Raw genomic sequence first — 23981 nt, forward strand, 5'->3', positions numbered from 1 at the left:
GATTCCCTAACCGCTCAGCCATCTGACTCCCCTCCCCCCAGCCGCCTTGCTCTGCTGTGTGTGTTTCTGCACTCGATAAAAGAAATTGTCTACTGTGTGGTCATGACGTTGAGTGGGCGAAGGTGAATGAGCAGTGACCGACCCTCACACCTCCTGCTGAAGCAGCGACTACTGAAGCTTCTGGCTTCCCTAATGGGAGCAGCGGGGCCACAGTGACCTGCAGCGGGAGGATGCCGCCTCAGGCTTAGTTAGCTCAGGACTTCCATCATCACAGTCCTCCAGCTGGGAGGAAAGTGAGCTGAACGCTGAACGGGAACCGTGGGGAGAACAAAAGTGGAGAGCCGGAGAGAATAAAGCTGAGGGGAAGGAGGACGAGGGAGGAGGAGGAGGAGGAGAGGGAGGAGGAAGAGAGATAGGAGGAGGAGGAGAGAGAGGAGGAGGAGAGATGAGGAGGAGAGAGAGGAGGAGGAGAGAAAGGAGGAGGAGAGAGAGGAGGAGGAGGAGAGGGAGGAGGGAGGAGGAGGCAGGAGAAAGAGGGAGGAGGAGGAGGAAGATGGAGGAGGAGAGAGAGGAGGAGGAGGAGGAGGAGGAGGAGGAGGAGGAGGAGGAGGAGGAGAGAGAGAGAGAGAGAGAGAGAGAGAGAGAGAGAGGAGGAGGAGGAGGAGGAGAGAGAGGAGGATGAGAGAGAGGAGGAGACAGAGGAGGAGGAGGAGAGAGAGGTGGAGAGAGAGGAGGAGAGAGAGGAGGAGGAGGAGAGAGAGGAGGAGAGAGAGGAATAGCAGGAGAGAGAGGAGGAGGAGAGAGAGGAGGAGACAGAGGAGGAGGAGGAGAGAGAGGTGGAGACAGAGGAGGAGGAGGAGAGAGAGGAGGAGGAGGAGAGAGAGGAGGAGAGAGAGGAGGAGGAGGAGGAGAGAGAGGAGGAGGAGAGAGAGGAGGAGGAGAGAGAGGAGGAGGAGGAGGAGAGAGAGAGGAGGAGGAGACAGAGGGGGCTCTTGTGTTGGTAATTAGGAGAGATGTCTTCCTTTGGCCTGCATAAAGCCTATTTACACAGACATGGGCATTAGCTACGGAGTGAAAACAACAATCAGAAATTAACAATCAGACTAGCATCCATACACACAGACACACACACACATCCACGCACGCCAACCCAGCAGATGTAGTATGAATCAGTAGTATTATGCAGGTCTCGTATCAGATGCTGTGAAGTGAGACACTGAGTCTCAGATGTACTACACCCACACACTGACTGATCCAACAATCACATTTTTCAGGGATTTTGTTAGTATTTTCTACTTACTTTTGGTGACTACTCCATCCAGCCTAATGATGTTGGGGTTGTCAAACTGTCCCATAATGCTGGCCTCTCGCAGGAAGTCCCATCTTTGCCGCTCCACATATCCTCCCTTCAGTGTCTTGATGGCAACGGAGATCTCCTTTTTCCCTGGGGTACGCAAGCGCCCGCTACACACCTCCCCAAACTCCCCTACACACACACACACACACACACACACACACACACACACACACACACACACACACACACACACACACACACACACACACACACACACACACACACACACACACACACACGTAGGCACATATCAAACATTAAGTCATCTTCACACAAGTTACAGGGTTTTCCTATTGAAGGAAGATCTATATTGAGCAGGCATTATTCCTTTGACATTCAAAAGAAGCTCCTGTCATTCCCCTAGGTATACAGTACAGTGCAGTAGCATAACGCCTCCACCAGGTGGCAGTCACTTAACATGAGCGCCCACAGTCAGAGGCCTGCCTCAGAAATCCTCTCCTGGAAAAGAGAAAGACAATCTGCTCTATTTTATGGATCACCAGCTTCTCTCGCCACGGCAACCGACTTCTTCTCTGTTCCAGAAGTGGAACGGTTTAATGTCTTCCCTTTTGCTTCTCTAAGCTGAAATAAATGACTTTGGAACGGAGCTGACTGAAGGGGCTGGTGGCTGACTGACTGAGGGGTTATTGTGGGATCTGTGAAATTAAAAGGGATTGTTTAACATCACAGAGGCTTTCCCTCACAGCGAGGAGGATGCTGTGCGCGGATAGGTTTTAATCTGGTCTCTTCTCACTTTCGATTCGGAGTATGTTCGACACGGCGGCAGCAGCTCCGGGTGAAGCTCCTCTACCTCAGTAGTGAAGGAAGAGGCAGGTGTGTGTTTTACGTGCGTTTCCATGCGTGCGTGCAAGTTCATGCCGGCGTGTGACTCTCGACCTCACCTGCTCCAATCACTCTCTCTATGCGTATGCGGGAGGGGTCGATCTCCTTGGCAAACTCGTGGACAGCCTGGGTTGGGTCTTCGTAAGTGTCTGGATCCACATATGTCTTTATGCCAGGAAAGGGAACTGGACAGGAGAGGACAGAAAACAATGAGCATATGGAGGTAAATACCTCATCTAGTGAGGACAATTATAGAAGTTGTCTGTGTAACAGTTGTTAAGGGCATCTTGGGACTCAGGAAGGTCTGGATTGATCCGGTTTAAATGGCTAAAACTGATCTACAGATTAACCTATTTTCATCTTTTTGGATTTGTCTCAGAATGTGTTGTGACATGCTGAGGGACTGTAGTGTGGCAGCTTATCTGGTTAATAACTGTAAATAAATCTCTGACACCTGTAGTCTTCTGAGATAAAGCCCAAGCAGTGGAATAGTATCATGGTAAGCTGTGAGCAAGATGGAAACTGAGTTCACCTCAAAAGCAGCAAATCAGCAAGCTTTATTATAGAGCACTTAAAACCCACAATCAATTCACATGGATAATTTAAAAGTCTAATTGGGTGTATAAGGGAATGTTAATTCTGCTCCAGTATTCTAAAAGTGGGAATGATGTTCAGTATGCAGTGTGCCAGGGACAGCAGGCAGAACAGGATCATTTTACACACACAAACACACACTCTCTGCACTGCTCATCTATCCTCGTGTTAACCAGATGGTTTGATAAACATGTATGTTTGTGTGTGTGTGTGTTTGTGTGTGTATGTGAGTCAGAGTTCATCTGTGTGCGCAGTGTATGAACTGTGCTGTTTAGATGGAACAAACTGCAATGTAAATTAAATATCCACATGCAGAACTATGTTTCACCATGTCCACTGTGATAATGCGTCCTCCTCTTGTCCGCAGACCTCATCTTAGACTTGATGTACCACTGGCACCTTACACAGGAAACAAGAAATTGGGGGTCAGAGACAGGTCAGAGACTGCCCCGCAGGACACCCCCCTCTCTCCAGACACAAGCCAATGCTTTCATGGCTTGCTTTTATTTTGTTGTATTTTTATTATATATATATATTTTTTTTTACTTTGATTCTATTTTCCCCACGTCTTCAGTTTGGTAGCTTTTATGCCGCTTACTCCCTGGTGAGGGAAGTTGGGAGGGAAGTAACTTTCATGCAATTGGTAGTTCAACATAGTGAAAGACGGAGTGAGGGGGAGGGGCATGGGGTTCTCACATTAGCATCCCACTCTGCACCAATAGCACTCATATCTCCCACTTTAGGAAACAGAATGGAAGAGTGATTGTGCAATTATTTATGTAGAGGCACTGCCTGCCATAGTATGTCTCGAACACTCAAACACTTAATCCTTTTTAGCCGCAGTTCACATGTACATTTAATGCCAGTCGTAGGCTACTGTGTGTCTGTTTAGTTACAGTTGTGGGCTACCATGTGTCTGTTTAGTTACAGTTGTGGGCTACCATGTGTCTGTTTACATCCCAGGGAGAGGTGATGTGTGTTTCTGTGCCCTGGGTCTGACAGTAGCCTGACAGTCTGTGTCCCCTCTATTTACAGAGAGCCAATGGGAGGAGACAGCCGGCAGAAGCACTGCATGCAGGGTAATTAGGTGGAAAAGAGGCTCAGCCAATCGGAAAATGAGAACGACTGCTTGGTGGCCACGGTGTCCATTAAGAGACGCTCGATTGAATTGGATCACACTTCGAGATAATAAGAGATGGTTAAAGAGGGAGACACACAGAGAGAGAGAGAGAGAGAGAGAGAGTATGATATTGGGAGAGAGGAAAAACTATTGGGTAAAAGAGAAATAGACTGAGAGAGAAATAAAGACAGAACAAGAGAAATATAGACAGAACGAGAGACATACTGAAAGACTGGGACAGAAAGAGTGAGTGAGAGAGAGAGAAAGACAGTTTAGTTGCAGTATCTCATACCGTCCAGTGATGAGAAGGAAAAGAGTCAGGATGACCAATAAAGAAAAGCCGCCCACTGCTGCCGTGACAACCACCAGCACCTGACCCTGATCAGCCACCATTTCCGAGCCTGGGGAGAGAGCAGAGCCACACTATGTAAAACACACACACACACACAAATCCCCTTTTTTCCAAAGCACAGCCAAACAAACACTTAATCACTCTCTCACACACACACACACACACATTGCCTCTGGGCTTACTCTCTGCTGCGGTAGAAAACTCAAACTTGGGGCTGTAGGCGGTGAAGCCAGTGGTGGTGCGAGCGCGCACGTGGAACACGTAGAGGGTGGAGGGATGGAGGCCTGTTACCACCACGCTGGGGGTCTTGGTGCGCGTCGACGAGTAGCTCAGCTGTTCCTGCTCCTGGTGGGAGACACGCCACAATACAACACATAACATATATAATACTATGGTAATAACACGCAAGTACACACAACTAAACAGGTTAGGCCAGTCGTGCTTGCAGCTCAGAGCCCTTTTCTAAAGCAATAATGTAAAGTGAATTCTAATTATTTTCTCTGGATATCTGTACTTTTATCTCTGATCATAGACAGTCTTGGTACAGACCTCTGCATTTAACATAAACCTATTTGAAGTGCTTAGAGTGTATGGTTGTGATCTGTGGTAGTAGTGTTTATTTACTGGACTCAGTAGACTAGTAGATTTAGTAGATTTAGTAGACTTTGGTCTGTTGACAGTAGACTTAGAAGATAAACATGGTACACAGCACATACCTTCTCATAGTATTTGATCTCATAGTCCAGAATCACCAGTGCGAGCTGCTCCACCTCTGTCCAGGAGAGGGCGATACTATTTTGGGAGGACCAGTCCATACGTACCACACCCACCAGAGAGGGACCTGAACACCGGGACACGTTTTGACAATATTCAGCATAGCCAACCCTTAAAATCTGTGGATGATTTTCTGTCTGTTAAGTGTGGTGCAGGACAATCATATATCAGACATAGTATGTAATATAGTAGGACAGTACACACTTATACACCTATATAGATATTTGGGAATAGCGCTTAAACATTTATTAGAAAACAGAAACAGACATTTACTCGGAGACAGAAAGGTGATGACATTTTATTGTGTTTGTGAAAATTATATTTCTGCAGCTGATTGCATGTGGGTGTGTGTGCAGGTCTAAATGTGTGTGTGTGTGTGTGTGTAAGACAGGCAAAACATGTGTTTGTGTGCTTGCTTTTGTGTAAGTGTGTGTATTTCTGTGTGGGGGGGTTGTGTGCGTGTGTGTGTGTGCGCCTAGACGTAGCAGACTTGATTGAATTTCTCCCAGGTAAATATTCACTCAGGGCATAGCTGAGCTGCCACCTGGGTAATAACAGCATGTGTTAGAGTAATGACTCTAACTGTTAATACTGCTATGCAAATCTAGGGCTTGTAAGAGGTGGAGGAGACGTGGGGAGGGAGAGGGAGGGAGGGAGGGGCCGGGAAAGAGATAGTGAGTAATGGAGGTAGGGAGAGACTGAGTGAGTTCAAAGACGAAAGAAAGAGGGTAAAGGAAGGAGTTAGAATGATGAGAGATGGAGGAAGGACATAGGGAGGCGGTGAGAGGGGAAGCAAGCAGACATGTACAGAAGAAGGAGGGATTTGAGAAAGTGATAGAGGGGCAGAGGAGAAGAAAGAGAAAATGAAAAATGATTGCGGTCTGCAGGGATCAGGACTAATCAGGCTCTCGCTAGCTGTTGTACTTTCCTCGATAATTCCATCCTGTCTGGACTCTAATGCCTGAAATGCAAACAAGGCCTTGGTCAAACCATTAAGATGTAGGCCTAATGTGATTCAAATAACATTCAGACATTGAGAAGGCAACAAAGTTTTCTCTAAACGCAACATGGTTAGGCTGGGCTCCTAACAACAAAGTACAATACACTACAACAAAGTACAATACATTGCAATGTAATACAATGCATTGCAATATAATGCTAAACTATTCAAGACATTCCAATGTGTCTTTAACTTTGATATTTCGCAGCTCCTCCTCAGTCAGCAGTAGTATGGTTGAATGGTTCGATGAATCTGTTTAAACCTAAAGACGAGCTAATGGAAACTCATTACTGAGGCCTCGACCTTCATCTGAATTCTAATTAGCTCTCCCCTCAGCTTAAAGGCCTTTCCATGGACTCTGAGGGGGATTAATCAATCTGGATTGTATGGATCCCAAGACACGGCTGAACGATAAAGAAATAATGATCAGTCCGGAGCCATCCAAGTATAGTGGATCACCAAAGCTGAAAGAGACTAAACCAAATCCATTGATCCATTTATTTTTAAGGGTTGAAAAGTAACACATGGTGGATGGATCTCTCCAATGCACATGCTCCCTCCTCATAGGTTGGATGGATCTCTCCAATGCACATGCTCCCTCCTCATAGGTTGGATGGATCTCTCCAATGCACATGCTCCCTACTCATAGGTTGGATGGATCTCTCCAATGCACATGCTCCCTCCTCATAGGTTGGATGTACATCTCCAATGCACATGCTCCCTCCTGATAGGTTGGATGGATCTCTCCAATGCACATGCTCCCTCCTGATTGGTTGGATGATTTTACTTGTGTGCCGACAGTAGAGCAGAGACTAGAAAGAGAGCATACATACACTGTCTGCTGTACACACACTGTGTGAGTATGTGCAGTTATGTATGTGTGTGTGTGCACATGCCTGCTTGTGTGCGTGCGCGGGGGTATGTGTGCATGCATGCGTGTGCATGTGCTCGCATGCTTGTGAGTGTATCACACACGTGTCCACCTAGGGCAAAAGCACAGGAGGGAGAGGTAGAGAAAAGATGTCCCCCGAGAGCATATCTCCCCCAGTAGCTGATCATAAAAATAGAAGGTGGCCTTATTCCCAGCACAGGAGGAGAGAACAGTGGAAAGATCCAGTCCCAGAAAGCACCACAATAACAGAGCTGAAGGAAAAGGTAGCACAATGTATTGTAGAGTATCTTTAAGATGTATACATTCATTAGGACTGTACTACTGCTCTCTAATGCAGAATGCAGAGGTTTAAGCACAAAGGATCGATTTACTTCAACTGACTCAATGCAATCTTAACTTGATTCAAATTCAGTAGTGCTAATTACTAACATGCAACACTAAAATACATTTATATTTTTAAATACTAATCCCCATAGTAATCCTGAACATTATTATATGTATTATTTCAATCATATATTGATGGACTATCCTTAAATTATCATGTAATCCTAATGTACACACTGAATATATTTTGGGACATAATTGATGGCATGGTCTTAAAAAACAACTTATCGAGTGTACACAGACCACATGCAACAGCGAAGGAGAATTCATTAGGAGTATTGTTTGAATAAACTTTGCATAATTAAAAGCATAATGAGCCATTAATATTCAATTTGCATATGATAAGTGCCTGAGACTAAAACAAACCCTAGTTTAATGTGTTCTGGATGAAACCCCAGTCAAATGTAATTTGTTTGTTTCTCTGTGATCAATAATTTATTAATCAATGACCGATCCATCATAGAAACAAAACAACTTTTACGACTATGATGCAACAAGTCTGTCTCATATTCGACTAACTAACTAACTTCTGGAATAGTTCTTAAAGCAAAACTTTCCAACTGACGCAGCATACAGCTAGGTGGTAAACATACGATCAGAAGCACTATTTGTTTGTGTGTGTCTGCCAGCATTCCTGTCTGTGTGTGGTGTGTGTGTGGTGTGTGTGTGTGTGTGTGTGTGGTGTGTGTGTGGTGTGTGTGGTGTGTGTGTGTGTGTGTGGTGTGTGTGTGTGTGTGTGGTGTGTGTGTGGTGTGTGACTCCCCAAGCTGAGCAGCCTGCCAGTCTGTTTGGTAATGAGAGTTTTCAGATGTTCCTGTTGCAGCTGCAGACTAGGGCAAGCTGACAGCCCCATTTTGACGAGTCAATTCCACCCCTCCCCCACAAAAAAGACACACACCCCGATGGAAAAGGCAAGCTGTTTCTCAGCCTCCGGAGAGAATATTTACATTTGGAAAAAAATACAAAATCCCATCATCTTTCTTGGCTCTCACAGGGTGCTCTGGGTGTTCTAACCCACATTAATGTCAGCTCCAACGCTCACTAGCTACTGCCGAGAGTCCACCAAACAGCATCAATTGAAAAGTGGCTGTGATTTGAACACACCTTTTGCCAGCCTTTGTGAACTGCACTCATAGCTAAACCTTGAAATTGTATAAAGGGTAGCATTCATCCTGCATACCAAACAAGGCCGGAGTGTCTACATCTGAATATCAAAAACCCAGTTCGTCCAGCACATACAGAAAGGGACAGAAAACTATCTCAAAAGAATTCCCCTCCCTGTATGTGAAATGGTTCAACTCCTCAAGTTTCTTTGTATACTAAGGATGTTATAATAGTTTATTTCCTCCAGCCTTACAGACTGACAGACCCTTCAGACAGTCAGGCCCTACATTAGACACAGGGTCAGTCCACATGTCCGTCTCATTAGCAGAGAAAAGGAGAGAGTGGGCAAAAATATAGAAAGAGAGGGAGGGCGAGAGAGAATGAGAGACATAGAAGGACAGTGAGAGAGAGCAGAGCCCTGTGGGTGTGAGTGAGGCCCATACAGCCCCGGGGTAAATCCCTACCAATTACATCCCTAACGACATCATCATCCACAACTAAACAGCCACAGGAGAGGAGCAGGCTGCTGCACTGCAGCAATAGATGCTGTGCCACAATTTATAGAGAAGACAAGCAACTGTGTCAGTTGATAAAAAAAGAACAGAATACAGTTCAGGAAAAATAACATTGGAAAGTAAATTTGAGACCCTCCATCCACATTGCGAAGGAACAACTAAAACCACTCAATGAGGTTGCTATGGAACTCTAAATCACTGCTCGCTTTGTAAAAAAAACGATGCTCGTGCTAAGCAGGTGAACAAGAAGATGAGTCATCCACACAAGGCGCCGGCGTACTCACCAGTCTGGTCAGTGGTGACGGTGATGTTGGCCAGCGAGCGTTCCGTCTGGCCCAGCATCGACACACCGTTGATCGCCTCCACGTGGAAGGTGTAGTTGGCGTGAACAGCAAAGTCCAGCACCACCACGGATGTTCCTGTCAGGCCCAGCGGTCGTGGCAAGAAGCGCAGGTCCACCTCGCAGGGCTCGCAGACCCCGCTACCTGGGCAGCGCTGACACAGGACGTTGTACGTCAGGTCCTTCCTGCCACCCATGTCGCTGGGCGGGGCCCACTGCAAGAAGAGGGCGGTCTCGTTGATGAGGGACACCAGGTGCCTGGGGGCTGAGGGGGACCCTGGAGGGAGGCAAGGAAGTGATGTCATCGTTCAGAGAACTCTTTTTAATCACTTGTCTGGAAAGATGACTGTAAAATGTTATATTTTCCCAGAAATATTGTTGGCATCTTGATCACTAACATGCAAGTGAAAAAGTCATGACACTCCACTGAGTAATTTATTTTCCTTCAGACTTGAGTTTGTATGAAATATCCTGATTGGTTCAAATAGAAAACAGGACATATAACCAGAGAGCACATCCACTTCTGTAACAACTCAATGTGACAACAACATAACAAATACCCCTTCTATTCTACAACATGAGGAGGACAAGGGGCTTTCCCTGTTCAACCACTATATTTTCAGCTTTTTATCTCTATAGCTTTTAGTGTTCGTGGTGGCCTCTGTGTTGCCTAACTTTGGTAACAAGAGACGTAAAGAGTCAGAGAAGAAGAAGAAACACAGTGTAATTTGAAGGTGAACTGACTAGTGCAGGCCATTGTAGAGGGGTCTTTGGCAGCCCGGTAGAAGCCTTTTTCACAATGGCAGACGGTGGCAGCCTGGTCGTGGCTGGAGCTGTGAGGAGGACACTTGGAACACTTGATGTTACCAGCATAGGCCTTGTAGAAGCCTGGTTTACATGCTGGACAAACAGAAAAAGCGAGAAGAGAAAGAGAGAGAGAGAGTTATTGGAGGAAAGAGAACTGGTGCTGAATGTCTTATCGAGTTCAATGTACAATATCATATCGCGCGCATCAACCGAGCAGATAACTGATCAATAGCAAGATTGATGTCTGACAGGGAGCTGTAGAGACAAACACATTAAGAATGTGAGATAACAGCTGCAGTGTCTCCACACTGCAGTGGGAAAAAGTGTGTCTGGTGCATTATCCAGGAATTAGAGAACCACAGTGAAAACAAAACATTGAAACAAAAATGTTAGGAACACCAACATTAGATGCAATCTTGTCAGGCTGATAGAGCTCTCTGCATCCACATTAGGAAATGTAATTATGTGAGGGTAAGAAAGAGAGTAAGACAGAGAAAGAGAGAGAGAGAGAGAGAGAGAGAGAGAGAGAGAGAGAGAGAGAGAGAGAGAGAGAGAGAGACAGAGACAGAGAGTCAACAAAGCCACAAATCACACATTATTTTCCTCACCGGAGCATCCATTATGTGATCACTGATATGATGGAGGGTAATTAGCCACTACTGTGTATGGACAGATTAAATGGGACAAATACCAGGCAAGGTTACCCCCATGGCCTAAATATGGTTTCAGATTTTGTATGTGTGTTTATCATGCAATTGTGGGAGTGTGTGTGCCTCCATGAACGAGCAAAAGAAAGAGCCAGTGTGCCGGAAAATGAATTCATACTCTCTTCTTTCGCAAGTAAACAATTTTATCATTAACATAGAGATAGTGCTGTATGAAATGCAATTACAGCTCTGCATGCATGCAGTTTGAAATTTCCATTCACTCATAATGTGCAAAGTCAGCATTACTGACCCTACCAAACTCCCACTCTCCCCTGTCCTCATTTTCCTCACCCTTCTCCCTCCTCTCGCTAATTTCCTCCTCCTTCCCTCTCCGTCTCCCTTTATTTTCCTCACTCTTCTCTCCATCTCCCTTCACTCCCTCCGTTTATCCTCTCTCCCTATTTCTCTCTCTGCAACCCCTCGCTCCACCTTTTTCCCCTCCCCGAAGCTTTACCAGAAGATGGTAATAACCATTGCAGATTGCCTCCCCAACGTCCCAGCAGGGAAATAGAAAGATGATAGCACAATTTACTTAATACTCTAAGAAGCTGGAAATAATAGCTTTACCGCAATGGGTGGAGGGAGAAGGGAAATTGCAACTAAATAATTAAATAAACTCAAACAAGGAATTGCATTGACAGAAGAAAATGACACACAGAGGGAAATTCAATCAGGGTTCATATCGGGCAGCTCTGGGGGTCCTACTGATTCCACTAATTCCAGTATTTTCTCATTCCCAGGGCATTTGGATATGCAAATCCTACAGAGACCGCTACGGAATGCTAATTGGGAATCCACTGGCAGGTCTTGTCAAGCAGAGAGAGGAAGAGTGAGAGAGGGAGAGAGAGGGAGAGAGAGAGAATTAGGATCAAGACGAAGGATGAGGAACCCATTCTCCTCCATCTGTACAGTATGTGCAGTAAGAGGGGTGTTCACTTTTTCAAATTTCCAAGTTGGAATTCACTTTGTACATGGAAATTCAACATATCTTATCAAGTCCTCTAAATTGGAAGATCTGGTTCATCAGAAGACCTAAGCAGTCTTCCCCTCCATCTCCACCTCATCACCATACTCTTCCTCATCTTTAGCACTACTACACGACTCAATAAGTCACACCATTGGGGAATCATGGTTGATAAATGAACACCTACCACACAATGATTTTTTTAATTTTTATGAAATATTGAAGTTATAATCTGTGCCCTGGTGACAAGAGGACAAGAACAAGCCCACCTCCTCCTTTCCCCCATGTCCCCACCTCATCCTAAAATCATCCTACTGAGAGCACATCTATGTAAGTGTGTCTGAGAGATTGTCTTGTTAGCTAGCCATTTTCAACAGGAGTTCTCTGTGATTGTGAATAGCCTCAATCTGGGTGAATGTGAAGCCTCCACAGGGTGTGGGAAAGGAGTAACTCAGAACTGTGGGTGAAGGTAAAAAGAAAAGAAACCAAAAAGAACTTCCAATTTAAATTTGGAAAAGAAAGAGTAGAAAAGCAATAATCGGATAATGAGAAAGAAACGCAGTTATATTATAACCCCCACCCGCCCCGCACATTCCTTAGGCTGCAGGTGTATTTCCTTAATCCCAGCATCCACCTCCCACTGTAGGGTCACACGGACTCATTAGGATTCCCATCTGCCTTTTATGCACACCCAGGCCAGTACAGGTTGCCGCCAGAAAGCAATTAGGGACCAGGTTTCTTTTTCCCATTAACAACTTTCCCGTATAAGTCATGTGGTAAAGACACGCACGCACACGCATGTAGGGAGTCAGGTGGCTGAGTGGTGAGGGAATCGGGCTAGTAATCAGAAGGTTTCCAGTTCGATTCCCGGCTATGCAAACCAAATGACATTGTGTCCTTAGGCAAGGCACTTCACCCTACTTGCCTCGGGGGAATGTCCCTGTACTTACTGTAAGTCGCTCTGGATAAGAGCGTCTGCTAAATGACTAAAATGTAAATGTAAATGCATCCACAAGCACAGGGGTGGTAGCCCATCTACATGCAAGCATACACACTTCAAACAAACCGATAAACCGTTTCAAACACAGCTTTTCCATCAGTAGTAAACATATCGTGGTGAGTTTATGGCTCTGAGTTTGGCGATAATTACTCACTAGAGAGACCAGGTGTTTGGGGTTAAACAGTGAATAATTAGTACTCAGTTCACAGCCAAGAACAGTTGACTCACAAAAAAAGAGGAAGAGAGGGATTGAAGGACAGCAAGCAAACAGAGAGAGAAAGAGAGAGTGAGGGGGAAAGAGAGCTAAAAGATATTGAAAGACAGAGGTGAGGGTTATTACTAATGAGTTCCCAGGTATCCAAACAGGTGAGGGACTTGGCAGACTGGCCAGGGTCACAACATCTTAATCTGTCAGGAAGCTCCTGAGAAGTGACTCGAAAAAGTCAGATAACTACCATTCCTAGGGGTCAGACTGTATTGTGCAGTATAGTATGTGTATTTACGTAATAATAATTTCCAGAGAGACACTTTGAATGTCTGAAGGCAAATGTTGAAAGCTTATTTTTAAGTATAAGTATTTTATTTGTATTAAAACAAATGGCCCAAATCAAGTATTTCAATGCTTGTTTCAAAAGAAGTGGGTATAGCACAAAGACAGGATATCATGAGTCAAATAAAGATGCTAAGATTCAAAAAATCGTCTGTATATGAGTGTAGGAAATAACAGCTTATGTGATAGAAGTGTGTACAGTGCATGCAGTGCATGCCAAAAAAATGACACTTTTAAAACCCCATGGAAAATTCACGGAACCTTTCCAGGAGTCTTCTAGCCGTTTGCATCCTCTGTCCAGTGAACAGGGAAGACTTTCTACATCGAATGGCCTTCAATGGGCCCAAGATAATCTGGAGGTTACCAAGATGACATAACACTCACATTCATATACTGTACATTCAGTAACATTTCCCCCTGCTCTGCTTTGAAATTGATCTTCCATAGTAGCTTAATCCTCTGTTGCCATGCAAGAGTTCACAAGTCATTTAACTTTTCTCTGAACTCAGCTGTTTCTACCAGCTACAGGCTCTTGAGCAAAAACCTTTCCCTAAAAAAAACTGGATATATTCTGCTATTAATTAGTTTACGGATGTAAGAGAGAAATGAATGTTTCTGTAAAAGAGCCCTTTCCTCCTGCACAGCGTCATAATCCTCCAGATTTATCAGGTGTGGTCTCCCTTTAGGCAGTAAGGGGATGGGGAATGGGTGATGGATGGATGGGATAGAAATGTGATTACATAGCTACCAGCAGACTATATCGACACAAAGATCCAAGTCTCATTTTAAAATGTAAGATAGAAGGACAAGAGACAGTACATTTAAGTGGCCTACTACAGTATGATGCTGTCTGTCAACTTTATTTCAAAGTCAACTTTATTTGTCCCCAGAGGAAAATTGTTTTGCAGCAAGACATTGAAAACAGACTTAGAGACAAAACTACCAAAAGACTCCATAGGGGAAAGTGATTGGGTGGTTTGGTGAGCACTGAATTTTGTAGACTCAGGGAGAACCACAGTGGTCGCAAGTTGACACTTTGACACAGTGTTTCAATTCAGTATTATTGTTGCTACGGTTCACATCCAGGAAACAGATGTATAGGTGAGAGCCACCTACCACCAAGGATGCGTAACAGTATGTGAGACCGACAGAAGTCAAATAAATAAATAATAAAATAGAGACGGAGCAAGAGTAAAAGAGAGATACGGAGAGAGAGAGAGACAGAAGGAGATAGAGAAAGAAGGAGAGAGAGAGACAGAGAGACAGAGACAGATAGAGATAGATAGAGAGAGAGAGAGAGAGAGAGAGAGAGAGGGAGAGAGAGAAAGAGAGAGAGAAAGAGAGAGAGAGAGAGAGATAAGAGTGTAAGAGACTGAATTGTGACTGCCTTTCCATTTGGTTCATGGCCTCCATACAAAACCATCTGATAGCATCTCTCAATTCAACTGCGTGGTGCTCCTGGCAGAGTGCGAAAGCCTTGTGTCTCCTTTGAAGATGATAAGCATTTTTATTACAAACCTTCTTTGTATCCCTCTCTCTGGACTTAACAAATAGCCTAGTAAGCCCAACAGATGCTACCCTTTCTTCTTTCCAGCCTCTAACCTGACTGATAGAGCCAACAGAAGTCTTCTTTGTAGAGAGTCTATGATAGACCCTATATCAAATTAGCTTACAACGAACAGTTGGTCTTTCCCTTACTTAAACCTTTAAACTTCCCACCACAACTAGACACGTAGCCCTGGTGCTGCACTCTCCATCCCCTCCTTAACCAAGACATGACAGAAAGACGTGCTGCCAGGTTGATAAACAACCAATCATTCGTAAACAGAGCTGAGAAAAGCAGGTTCACCAGGGCTTAGCTGTAGACTGTAGGCAGGAGCAGATGGAAGCGCAGATATGATGTTTACCCTGGTCTCCTTGCTTTGATATGCAGATGGTCGGTTCAGAGAGAATAAGCGATTCTCCGGCCAAGCGTCAGATACAGGCTGGCATCTACGAGAACAGAGGCTCAATCCTGTCTGCCTGCTTACGTACAGGTTAGGGTTCTTTCAAACAAGATAACAACACATAATTGATTCTCTTTTGGCCGAAAGCAAACAGTCATACAGTACAATGGTGAGTTAAGAGCCTGGTAATTATTGTGTGATGTGTGATTATAATGAGGGCAGAATTAGTATATTTCCCGATGCGGGCAGTATGTGACAGCATCTCACATTTTGGTCATGTTTTCAGCCTGTCTAAACTTGTGACACTTCTATCAACATCCTTCTCCTCTCATCATTTTTCTTTTTATCATCCCACATGTTTTAATAACGCAAGTTAATCTGCACAAACAATGTGATTGGAGTTAAAGAGCATAACAAAAGGAAGCAAACTAAATCATACATGGCAAATGTGAGGCCCTTAGGAGTCAATTAAATTCGACAGTGTCTTTCATGTCTAACATTACAAAGAAGCCTGTCTCATGAAAGCCGTCCCATAAAAAATGAACACAAAATAAAATGAAGGCCAGACCTGTTTAATTATATCCAACCTACAGTTTTCACAGTAAAACATCTCAATTGCATTGGGTCAGACAGACCTGGTTGCCACAGGTTACCACAGGTTAAGAGGTTCATGTCCAACAAAACATCCACCCTGTAATACTGACATCAAGGTATTTTCTCTGTAACATATCCTTTTAGTAACTAAGGATATTTTGACAAGAAAAAACTGTGTAAATAGAGTATCAAAGCTTTGGTGTAATTGAAAACAAGCACATTGTTCACGGTTCGTGGTATCCTGGCACCGCTTTCATCTGCCTACTTTGATTGAGACATCCCTTCATCGAATAACAGGCACACAAGATGAGATACAAAAAAGTGATTCTCTTAGCCCTCCTCCACAACCCCTCTCCCCCTGTCTGAAGAAGCACCATGACAAAAAGCCATGAAACAAATTGAGTTACGCTTGTGATACTTTATCTAGGTCATGATATAACCAGTCTATTATATCTTCACGGCTGATGCCAAGAGATTTGTAGGAAAAAAAAGAAAGAAGGATGTGGATTGAGATGTCAAAATAGTGTGGCGGAATGTTATTGGTGGTGAGAAAAAAACTGGATTAGATAAGAGAAGATGTTTCCTTTGTTTGGGGGATGGTGGAGTTGGACGTGTTTGCAGCGCGCTGCGCGTACGTTTGGGAGCTCGCTTCTTCTTTTTTCACCCCCTCTCCCTGCTGCCTCAGACAGCTTTGATCATGGTAGCCTTTGAAGCCGCTCTCGAAAATGAAAACGAGGAGAAAGCAGAAGTCATCGCAAGTTCACGGGGCAAACTTGCTGCAACCACTTGCAAACTGTACTGTACATCTCAACAGCAAAATGGCCTTCACCTTTTCCACGGAGACTTGGACGTAAACTCCTCCTTGGGCGTAAAGAGCATCCTGTCTCTTAACGCCCATCTCAGGGCTGCTGCATTATAAACAAGAGCAAGATCCTCTTTATTTTTGAGGAGCAAGCTCCTCTTTAAATCCTGCTTGTTGCTCTCCGGAACTCAAATTAGATCCTTATCCTTGTGGTGGAGTTCCAGGCGGGAAGCTCCCTTGTTCCAGGGGGAAGATGTGGTGGCTATAGATGATGTTAAGAGTAGATAAACAGACAATGGCTGCTTGTGCAATTTCACAGATGCTCTTGCTCAATCCTAGTGGGTAAAGTAAACCAATATCCACACACAATATTGAAAGTTCATCCCTTCCTTGATTTGCAGGGTTTCACATCCACACTGGAGAATTTGTGTTCACCAGTGACTGTTCACACATCAGTAGATGGTAATTGTGTTCTCCCCCCACCTACACCGCCCTACAGGGAGCCTTGCTTGTTTCTATCTCATTTCAAACAAGCAAGAAGAGCTGCAGCTTGGAGACTTGTAATCATATCATCATATATGAATATTCACAAGATGCACTTGAAGCTGAGTTTTGGTAGACGATGTTCAGCAGACTAGTGTACGCTCCTCAGACAGAGGATAGATGTGTCGCACTCTGCAACAAACTGGAGTTACTGCGGCAACACTGAGTTTAAATTTAGACATCAACTTTTCAAGCAAAATACAGACACACACACGCGCACACACACACCTACACGCCCGCACACACACACACACACACACAAAAACCTCAACACAGCCATGGGGACATCCTTTGCCTAGCCCTGGAGAACAGCTATCACAGCTTACACTACTTATGACTCTGCAGAAAAGTGACTTTGAATCACCTGCTGAGTCTGATTGAATTGTAACTAAAATAACAGCCTTACTCGAGCTACAACACCTTGGAGAGACAAATCTGTTACAGGGCTTAAACTGCTCGGCTTACCAATACCAAAGGTGATGACGATCATCTATCCCAATTGGGACATGACTTGGAGGAGGAAGTGTATTAAGTCATTTCAGGCTGCTGTTTAAAGCAATACACCATTTGAACTGTTAGATAAAAGACAGCAACATTGGGCACACTGTGGGACTAGGATGAAAATGGCAGAGTAGAGAGAGAGGCTATGTGACAGAGTGAGGAAAAGAGAGTTGGGTTTGTGGGGCGGAAGGGTGTGGGGGGGGGGGGGGTGGCGGAGGGGGGAGACGTGATGTGCAAGTGAAAGATGAATCTTACTTTCATGATGGCCCAAAAAATCTGCTCTCCTACCGACCATTGGTGGGATCCAGGCAACAAAATGGACCGGCAGAGACATTTGTAAAGATATTTAGCTGACAGTAAACAAAGTATCGCAGCGGTAAACTTTGCTTGTTAACATGCAGAGCGGCTCAATTTAGCACCTGCCTTAATTACTGAGGACCTGCTCAGCAGTGAGGATGAGAGTGGAGGTTAGAAGGTTTAGGGAAGAGACACAGCCTGCTAAATTAGCTGTGAAGCTAACAAATGGAGGCAATTAGCCGGCTAGCCTCTGTACGGCGCAATGGAGAAAATTAGGCCAAATACAATCTAGAACAAAGAAGAAGTCGCCAATAAAACTTTTCTCCTCCACGGTTTACGCTTCGTGTTTGAAAGCAGTTTGGCTGATTGGCCAAGCAAAGTTTCTTTACAAATTGTATTATGGGTGTGCGTTTTGCCTGAGGATGTTTGTGAGACTTTAAGAGCTATAGAACTGTCGCTTAAAGAGCTCTGGTTTAAAAGCTCAGACCAAACATACAAATACCCCAGAGGAAGCACCAGTTGTGCATATAATCAAACGAAAAGGATTCAAGTGAAGGAAGATTGATCCCCCCCAGAAGAATTCAGCAATGCACTCCAGTGACTACCTGTTCATGTATTCTGAAAGCTACGGTTGGGCCTACAGCTGGGGACACCACTGAGATTGTATTTGTACTACAGAAATGAAAAGAAAAATATAGCCCACAGAAAGGATACACAGAAACACATAGAAAGGCCAGGATTCCTGAAATTACAATGTTGTGTTACTGAAGAGGTGTTTAAAATGTCTTTAGGTCGACATTTCTTTTCTTCAAATTTGTGACAAGGACCCCTGAGAGGATGTTCCAGGCGCTCTCAACGTATAGTAGAAGTTATGAGTCACCAATTCACCAAGTCAACATGAGTCACCAGTCAAAGGACACTGCATCTTTTAAGTGCACTGAAGTCCAAGATATCTGAATAGAGGGGTATGGAGGAGGGGGAGGAAGGAGAGAGGAGAGAAAGGAGGAGGACGGGGCAACCAAAGAGCCCGTGGAAAAGGCAAGGGTGAGGAGAAAGGGAGAAATGATGGAAGGAAGAAGGAGGAGAGGGAGAGAGGTTGAGCTGAATGACCGAGGAGACAGGAGGCAGGGAACGGATATTGAGGAAGGGAGAGAGGCAGGGAGTTGATATTGAGGAAGGGAGAGAGGCAGGGAGTTGATATTGAGGAAGGGAGAGAGGCAGGGAGGAGTAGAGAGAAAGAAAGAGGATGGGGATTGAGATCTCAAACTCTGCAGTTGACGGCGGGGCCCTTGAGACCTGTCTGTCTACAGTATCTGATGCAATGCCTCCTCCTCTGCTCCCTCCCTCAGTCAGAATGCTCTAGCAGCTACTTACAGATTCACTATGGCTGCAGCAGAGCAGAGGCTCCTGCTGAGAGAACACCTTCTCCTACACTAACAGCGTAGTTACTGTAGAACAGGCTGAGATGCCCGCAGTTGCTGTGTAAGCAACACTGTATAGAACCAGTGCCAAGTGTTAGGACTTTGAGATTTGCCATTTTTGAAGGCTGTTTCCTTTGTTTATACAAAGGTTATATAAAGAAGTATGGTTGGTTATTGATAGGCACATGGTAGTACAGTATACACTTTGTGGTACATTAGGAGTTATCAGAAAAATCCCAATATGGGCATTTGGATGAATGTTAAGGTTAACTATTCAACATCTATGATTACAGTACCGTAGTTTAGGAATTCCAATTATGTGTTCTGTGACTAACAAAATGTATTTCTTTACGAGAAACACTGCATCTCCGAAGTAAAAACATGCCAAAACGTTATGTAATGCTTAGAATCCTTACATTTAAGGCTTCACAACATATTTGAAACTCAGAAATGAAGAACCGGCTGGCGCAAGGCAAGCAAAGGAGGCCAGACCTGGCGACAGTGAACAGAAAAACCAGTCGGTAAACAAGACCAAAACATACCACAACTGAACACAACATCCATTCATCCATTCATCTAACATACACAGGCTACATACAGTCACCACAATCGACCACATTCACCTCTCCTCACCTTTACAGTATCCATCCATCTCCTCGTGCCCTATGCTGCAGACACACCTCCCGAGGGGCACCAGCCAATCACCGTCGGCGCCGCAGTACAGCTTAGGCGTGTCTCGCTCCTCTGCATTTTCCACGCACGCCCCGCGGACCTCCACCAGCGAGGAGGAGTCCAGCTGGGGCACGGTGTCAGGGAACGCGGCCAGGTTGCGTAGCGTGGAAGGGCAACGCTTGTAGAAGACTCGGACGGACACCAGGGCGATGCAGGCGCCCACATCTTGGAAGGCCAGGTAGAAGCCCTTCCGGGTCACGGGGCCGACCTCGCGGACCTCAGTGTTGAGGCGCAGCACCCGGTCTCCCAGGTCCGTCTGTGTGAAACTCTCATCCGCTGCTATGGTGTCCACCTTTGATGAGAAACCGCATCAACAATACTGTTTTCATTCTGTGTCAATCAGAACCAGTCATTATGCTGTAATTACATTATTTGAAGACATGATGATTACATTATTAGTGGGCTTAATCACTTCATTTTAAGCAGACTTTCTGCTAAAAACCCTGCCTCATTGAAAACCCCTAGGACAAGAATCATGTTTGTCTTTTTTCACTCTCTGAGATCTGGCTCTAGCAGAGATCAATTAATCAATGAAACATAATCTATAGAGCACATCAACCAAACAAACCTTGGCGTATTCAACTGGACGGAAGCGAGTTCCAGAGGCGTGCGGTTCGTCGGTCTGCAGGTAGAAGAGGTTAAAAGTCTCCTTGCAGGTCCCAGGCACCCAGGGGATGGAGTTACAGTCTCGCAGCGTGAAGCGCATCTCCACGTACACCTGCACAGAACCAGAACCAATCACGCACACCTCAAAGATAGTGAAAAGCAAAGTGTATGTTTCAAAAACGCTCAAGGATGCTGTCAGTGTATGTGATCAAATAGATAATAACAGACATCCTATGTGGCTCGCATGGTGCTTGCTATGTCACAGCTGTGCCCCCGAACAAGCTAGCTGTATGCATTAAAAAGGGAAAATTAAAGGCAGGAATATGGATGTGTTTGGACAAGGGAGGGCACACACCTTCTGGGCTGCTTGGCGCTGGATCCAGCCTGACCGGAGCCAATTGTTCTGGTTGGGCTCCATCACATGACAAACTTGGAAGGTATGGATGGGGCGGTTCTGCTCATCCATCTCTGTGATGGCATCCCACTACAGATGCAGGAAGGTAGGAACCACAGACAGAGGGAAGAAGGAGAATTGAGAATGAGTTTGTGTGAGGAGAGGCCGGAAAAACTTAAAACAATTTACAGACCAAAGTAATTTACTGTTTTACAATATTGATTAAATATTGAATATTAATCAACACTGCATAAACCGTAAGAGGGGAGGTATCAGTGGGTGTTGTCAAGCAGAATGTCTGCAATGGATCCCTCACACAGCTTGAGAGTGTGACGTCTCACACATATACACACCCTGTCTCTAGCCAGGCAGACCTGAGATAGGCAGAGTTTCTCTTACTGTCGTTTACACAACTCTTACATCAGCCAGGACTGTCTGTTCAGCTCTGAAGGTGAGCTGAACAGAGGAGTTACCACTGTTCAAAAGACCATGACACATATTGACAGAGCCTCTCTACGTGTGGAGTTCAATCGGGACTTGTAGTGTGAGTCCAGGTCAATTTTAGAGTTGAATAATCAACCCCTCATTCGACAAAAATACAAATATAGGGGTTTCCTGGATTCCTTGCCTTGGCTTTGACAACCTGTTCAAACTCTTCAAATACTGTAACTGTCTGAATGGAAGTAAGGTGGGTGAATCGGTCATGTTGAAATGTTCAGATATCCGTCAGGGAGACGTTGGACGAGGTTGTTATTAGTGTTTCTAGTGGTTTGGATAAACTGACAGGGGCAGGTGAGGCAACATGTCATCCCGCACAAAACTGAGTGGGAGAAGAGCAAATGAAGGGTTATAGGGAGCCTTCTATGAGATCCTACCTCAGAGGAAACAAAGGTATCATATACCTGCTGAGGAACTGCCAGGGATAAGATGGCGCAACTGAGAAAAGCGCCTGATAAAAACGGGTGATGGATGACTCCCAAATCAGTGAGTGCGAATAGCATCACACATGGTATTGAGCTGGCGACGGGCCTCAGACGTGGGAGCGGAGCCCACAGGAAGAGGAGCATGAGAGGGAGACAACGGGGGGGATCAATCTCCTGGAAGCACTGCCTCTCTGTCTGCTCCGCCAGCAGGCCACGTCTTGTTCTTGATAAATTTCATTGTCACTCAATAGATAAGAGGTCTGGGCCATTTGGGAGCAGTCTATGCATGCAAGTGTGTGTGTGTATGTGTGTGTGTGTGTGTGTGTGTGTGTGTGTGTGTGTGTGTGTGTGTGTGTGTGTGTGTGTGTGTGTGTGTGTGTGTGTGTGTGTGTGTGTGTGCGTGTGTGTGTAGCCAAGTGTGTCTTCTCACTATGCCCCAATGTCTGACACGTCTTGTCTTCCGTCTGTTACTGTCAACCAGGCAGGCAGGCAGCCCCTTGTCTGTTTAATGCTGCCAGAGTAAGAGCCCTCTGGCCTCAACACTTCTTACAGACAGTCAGACAGACACACACAGATAGACAGAGACACACACACACAGTGCTAACTGTCCAACCTGTAATGATCCCAGAGTAAAAAAATGTTGACCTTCTTACTTGCTGGGAAGAAAGGCTAAGTTAGCTTCAAGGAAATTAAAACACCGTTAAGGTTGAGTGTTTTATATATAAATAATTAAATACACATTAACCTTGAGTAAGCCAATAGTGTTACGGTAATATTAATTAAGCAATCTAAATTAGCTTCATGAGACCTGAGGGGTGAGACAAGAGGGGTGAAATTATTAATCAATCATTGTTATTTAATGTCTCATTTAATATACATTGTTGGTTCTTCCAGTGCTGTGTCATTTTGAGAGGGTATCAAAGTAGAGCTCAGATAGATTAGCAGTCATGTCCACCGCAGACTATTGTGTTAAATAGTTTTATAAGGTAATAGATATACAAGGTAACAGACTAACAAGACTTTATTGGTCCATCGTGCAAAAAATATAAATAAATAATTTTCACTCACACACAATGGTAACAGTCCAGCTTTAAGTAATTTGCTTAAGGGCACAACCACTGAGTTTGGCGTTCGATTGACAGCCAAATCAAGAGTTTACTAGTCATTCTAGATCTGCATCAGCAAGATGGATCCTCCGGTAACACAGCATAATCTCCTGCATCTCGCCTCTTAGAAAACAAACCCGCCTCACGATTCTCATTCCACATGTCTTATCTGATCCCAGTCCCTCCCAACATTTCTCCAGGTGTTTGAATAACAATTTTAATCACAAAATTCCAATTACAACAGGCAGATCTCATTGAGCGTGGTCAATGTTTCCTGGCGCTATCTCTCTGCCCTCAGGTCATCTTCGTCACATATCCTCTTTTAGTCCTATATTACCTTTTCATCATCCCTTAGTTTTTACATCTCAGGATAAAAGATAACATCGAGAGTCTACTGAAATGACACATTGAGAACTTAGTCCAAGGAATTGACAGTCTTGCCCTAGGTATAGGGTTTGAGAAAGTTAGAGAAAGTCAAAAAAGCAAATTTTCTGAATGGAAATGCACGGCCATACTGGTCCTGTTGCTAATTGGAATGCTTTAATACAGGACGACGGCATCTCAAACAGTCTAATTGAAGTGGTGGATTAAAGCCTACCAAGGCCAAACTTGAGTAAAACGTCCTTCTTCAGGAGACACATCAGAGACAGACAGTGTTCTTAGTGAGAGGGTTGTTTTCAGCAGTTTCTGTCATGAAAGCCAAAGATTGAAACACTGATGAAGTAACATGTTTTTGTCTCTTTAGATATGCTGAATTAAAAGACTATGATGTTTTTCTCAACGTGGGGCTGACAGCGGCGTCTGAGAGCTGTG

General features: G+C 44.7%; 1 protein-coding gene across 2 annotated transcripts in view; it reads right to left on the reverse strand.

Moving 5' to 3' along the window:
* epha6 (eph receptor A6) overlaps positions 1 to 23981 on the reverse strand; it is a 32895-nt gene that overhangs the window by 3149 nt on the left and 5765 nt on the right. For both annotated transcript variants that reach the window (XM_067260768.1, XM_067260769.1), the window contains exons 3-13: positions 21101 to 21229; positions 20708 to 20857; positions 20041 to 20431; positions 10020 to 10175; positions 9220 to 9552; positions 4983 to 5107; positions 4449 to 4611; positions 4207 to 4315; positions 3123 to 3193; positions 2260 to 2385; positions 1301 to 1486 (exon numbers count right to left, since the gene is read on the reverse strand). In XM_067260768.1, coding sequence (XP_067116869.1) covers positions 1301 to 1486; positions 2260 to 2385; positions 3123 to 3193; positions 4207 to 4315; positions 4449 to 4611; positions 4983 to 5107; positions 9220 to 9552; positions 10020 to 10175; positions 20041 to 20431; positions 20708 to 20857; positions 21101 to 21229 — 1939 coding nt within the window. The remainder of the gene's footprint in view (positions 1 to 1300; positions 1487 to 2259; positions 2386 to 3122; positions 3194 to 4206; positions 4316 to 4448; positions 4612 to 4982; positions 5108 to 9219; positions 9553 to 10019; positions 10176 to 20040; positions 20432 to 20707; positions 20858 to 21100; positions 21230 to 23981) is intronic.

The sequence above is a fragment of the Osmerus mordax genome, chromosome 22 (assembly GCF_038355195.1).
Source record: "Osmerus mordax isolate fOsmMor3 chromosome 22, fOsmMor3.pri, whole genome shotgun sequence".
Taxonomy (NCBI): domain Eukaryota; kingdom Metazoa; phylum Chordata; class Actinopteri; order Osmeriformes; family Osmeridae; genus Osmerus; species Osmerus mordax.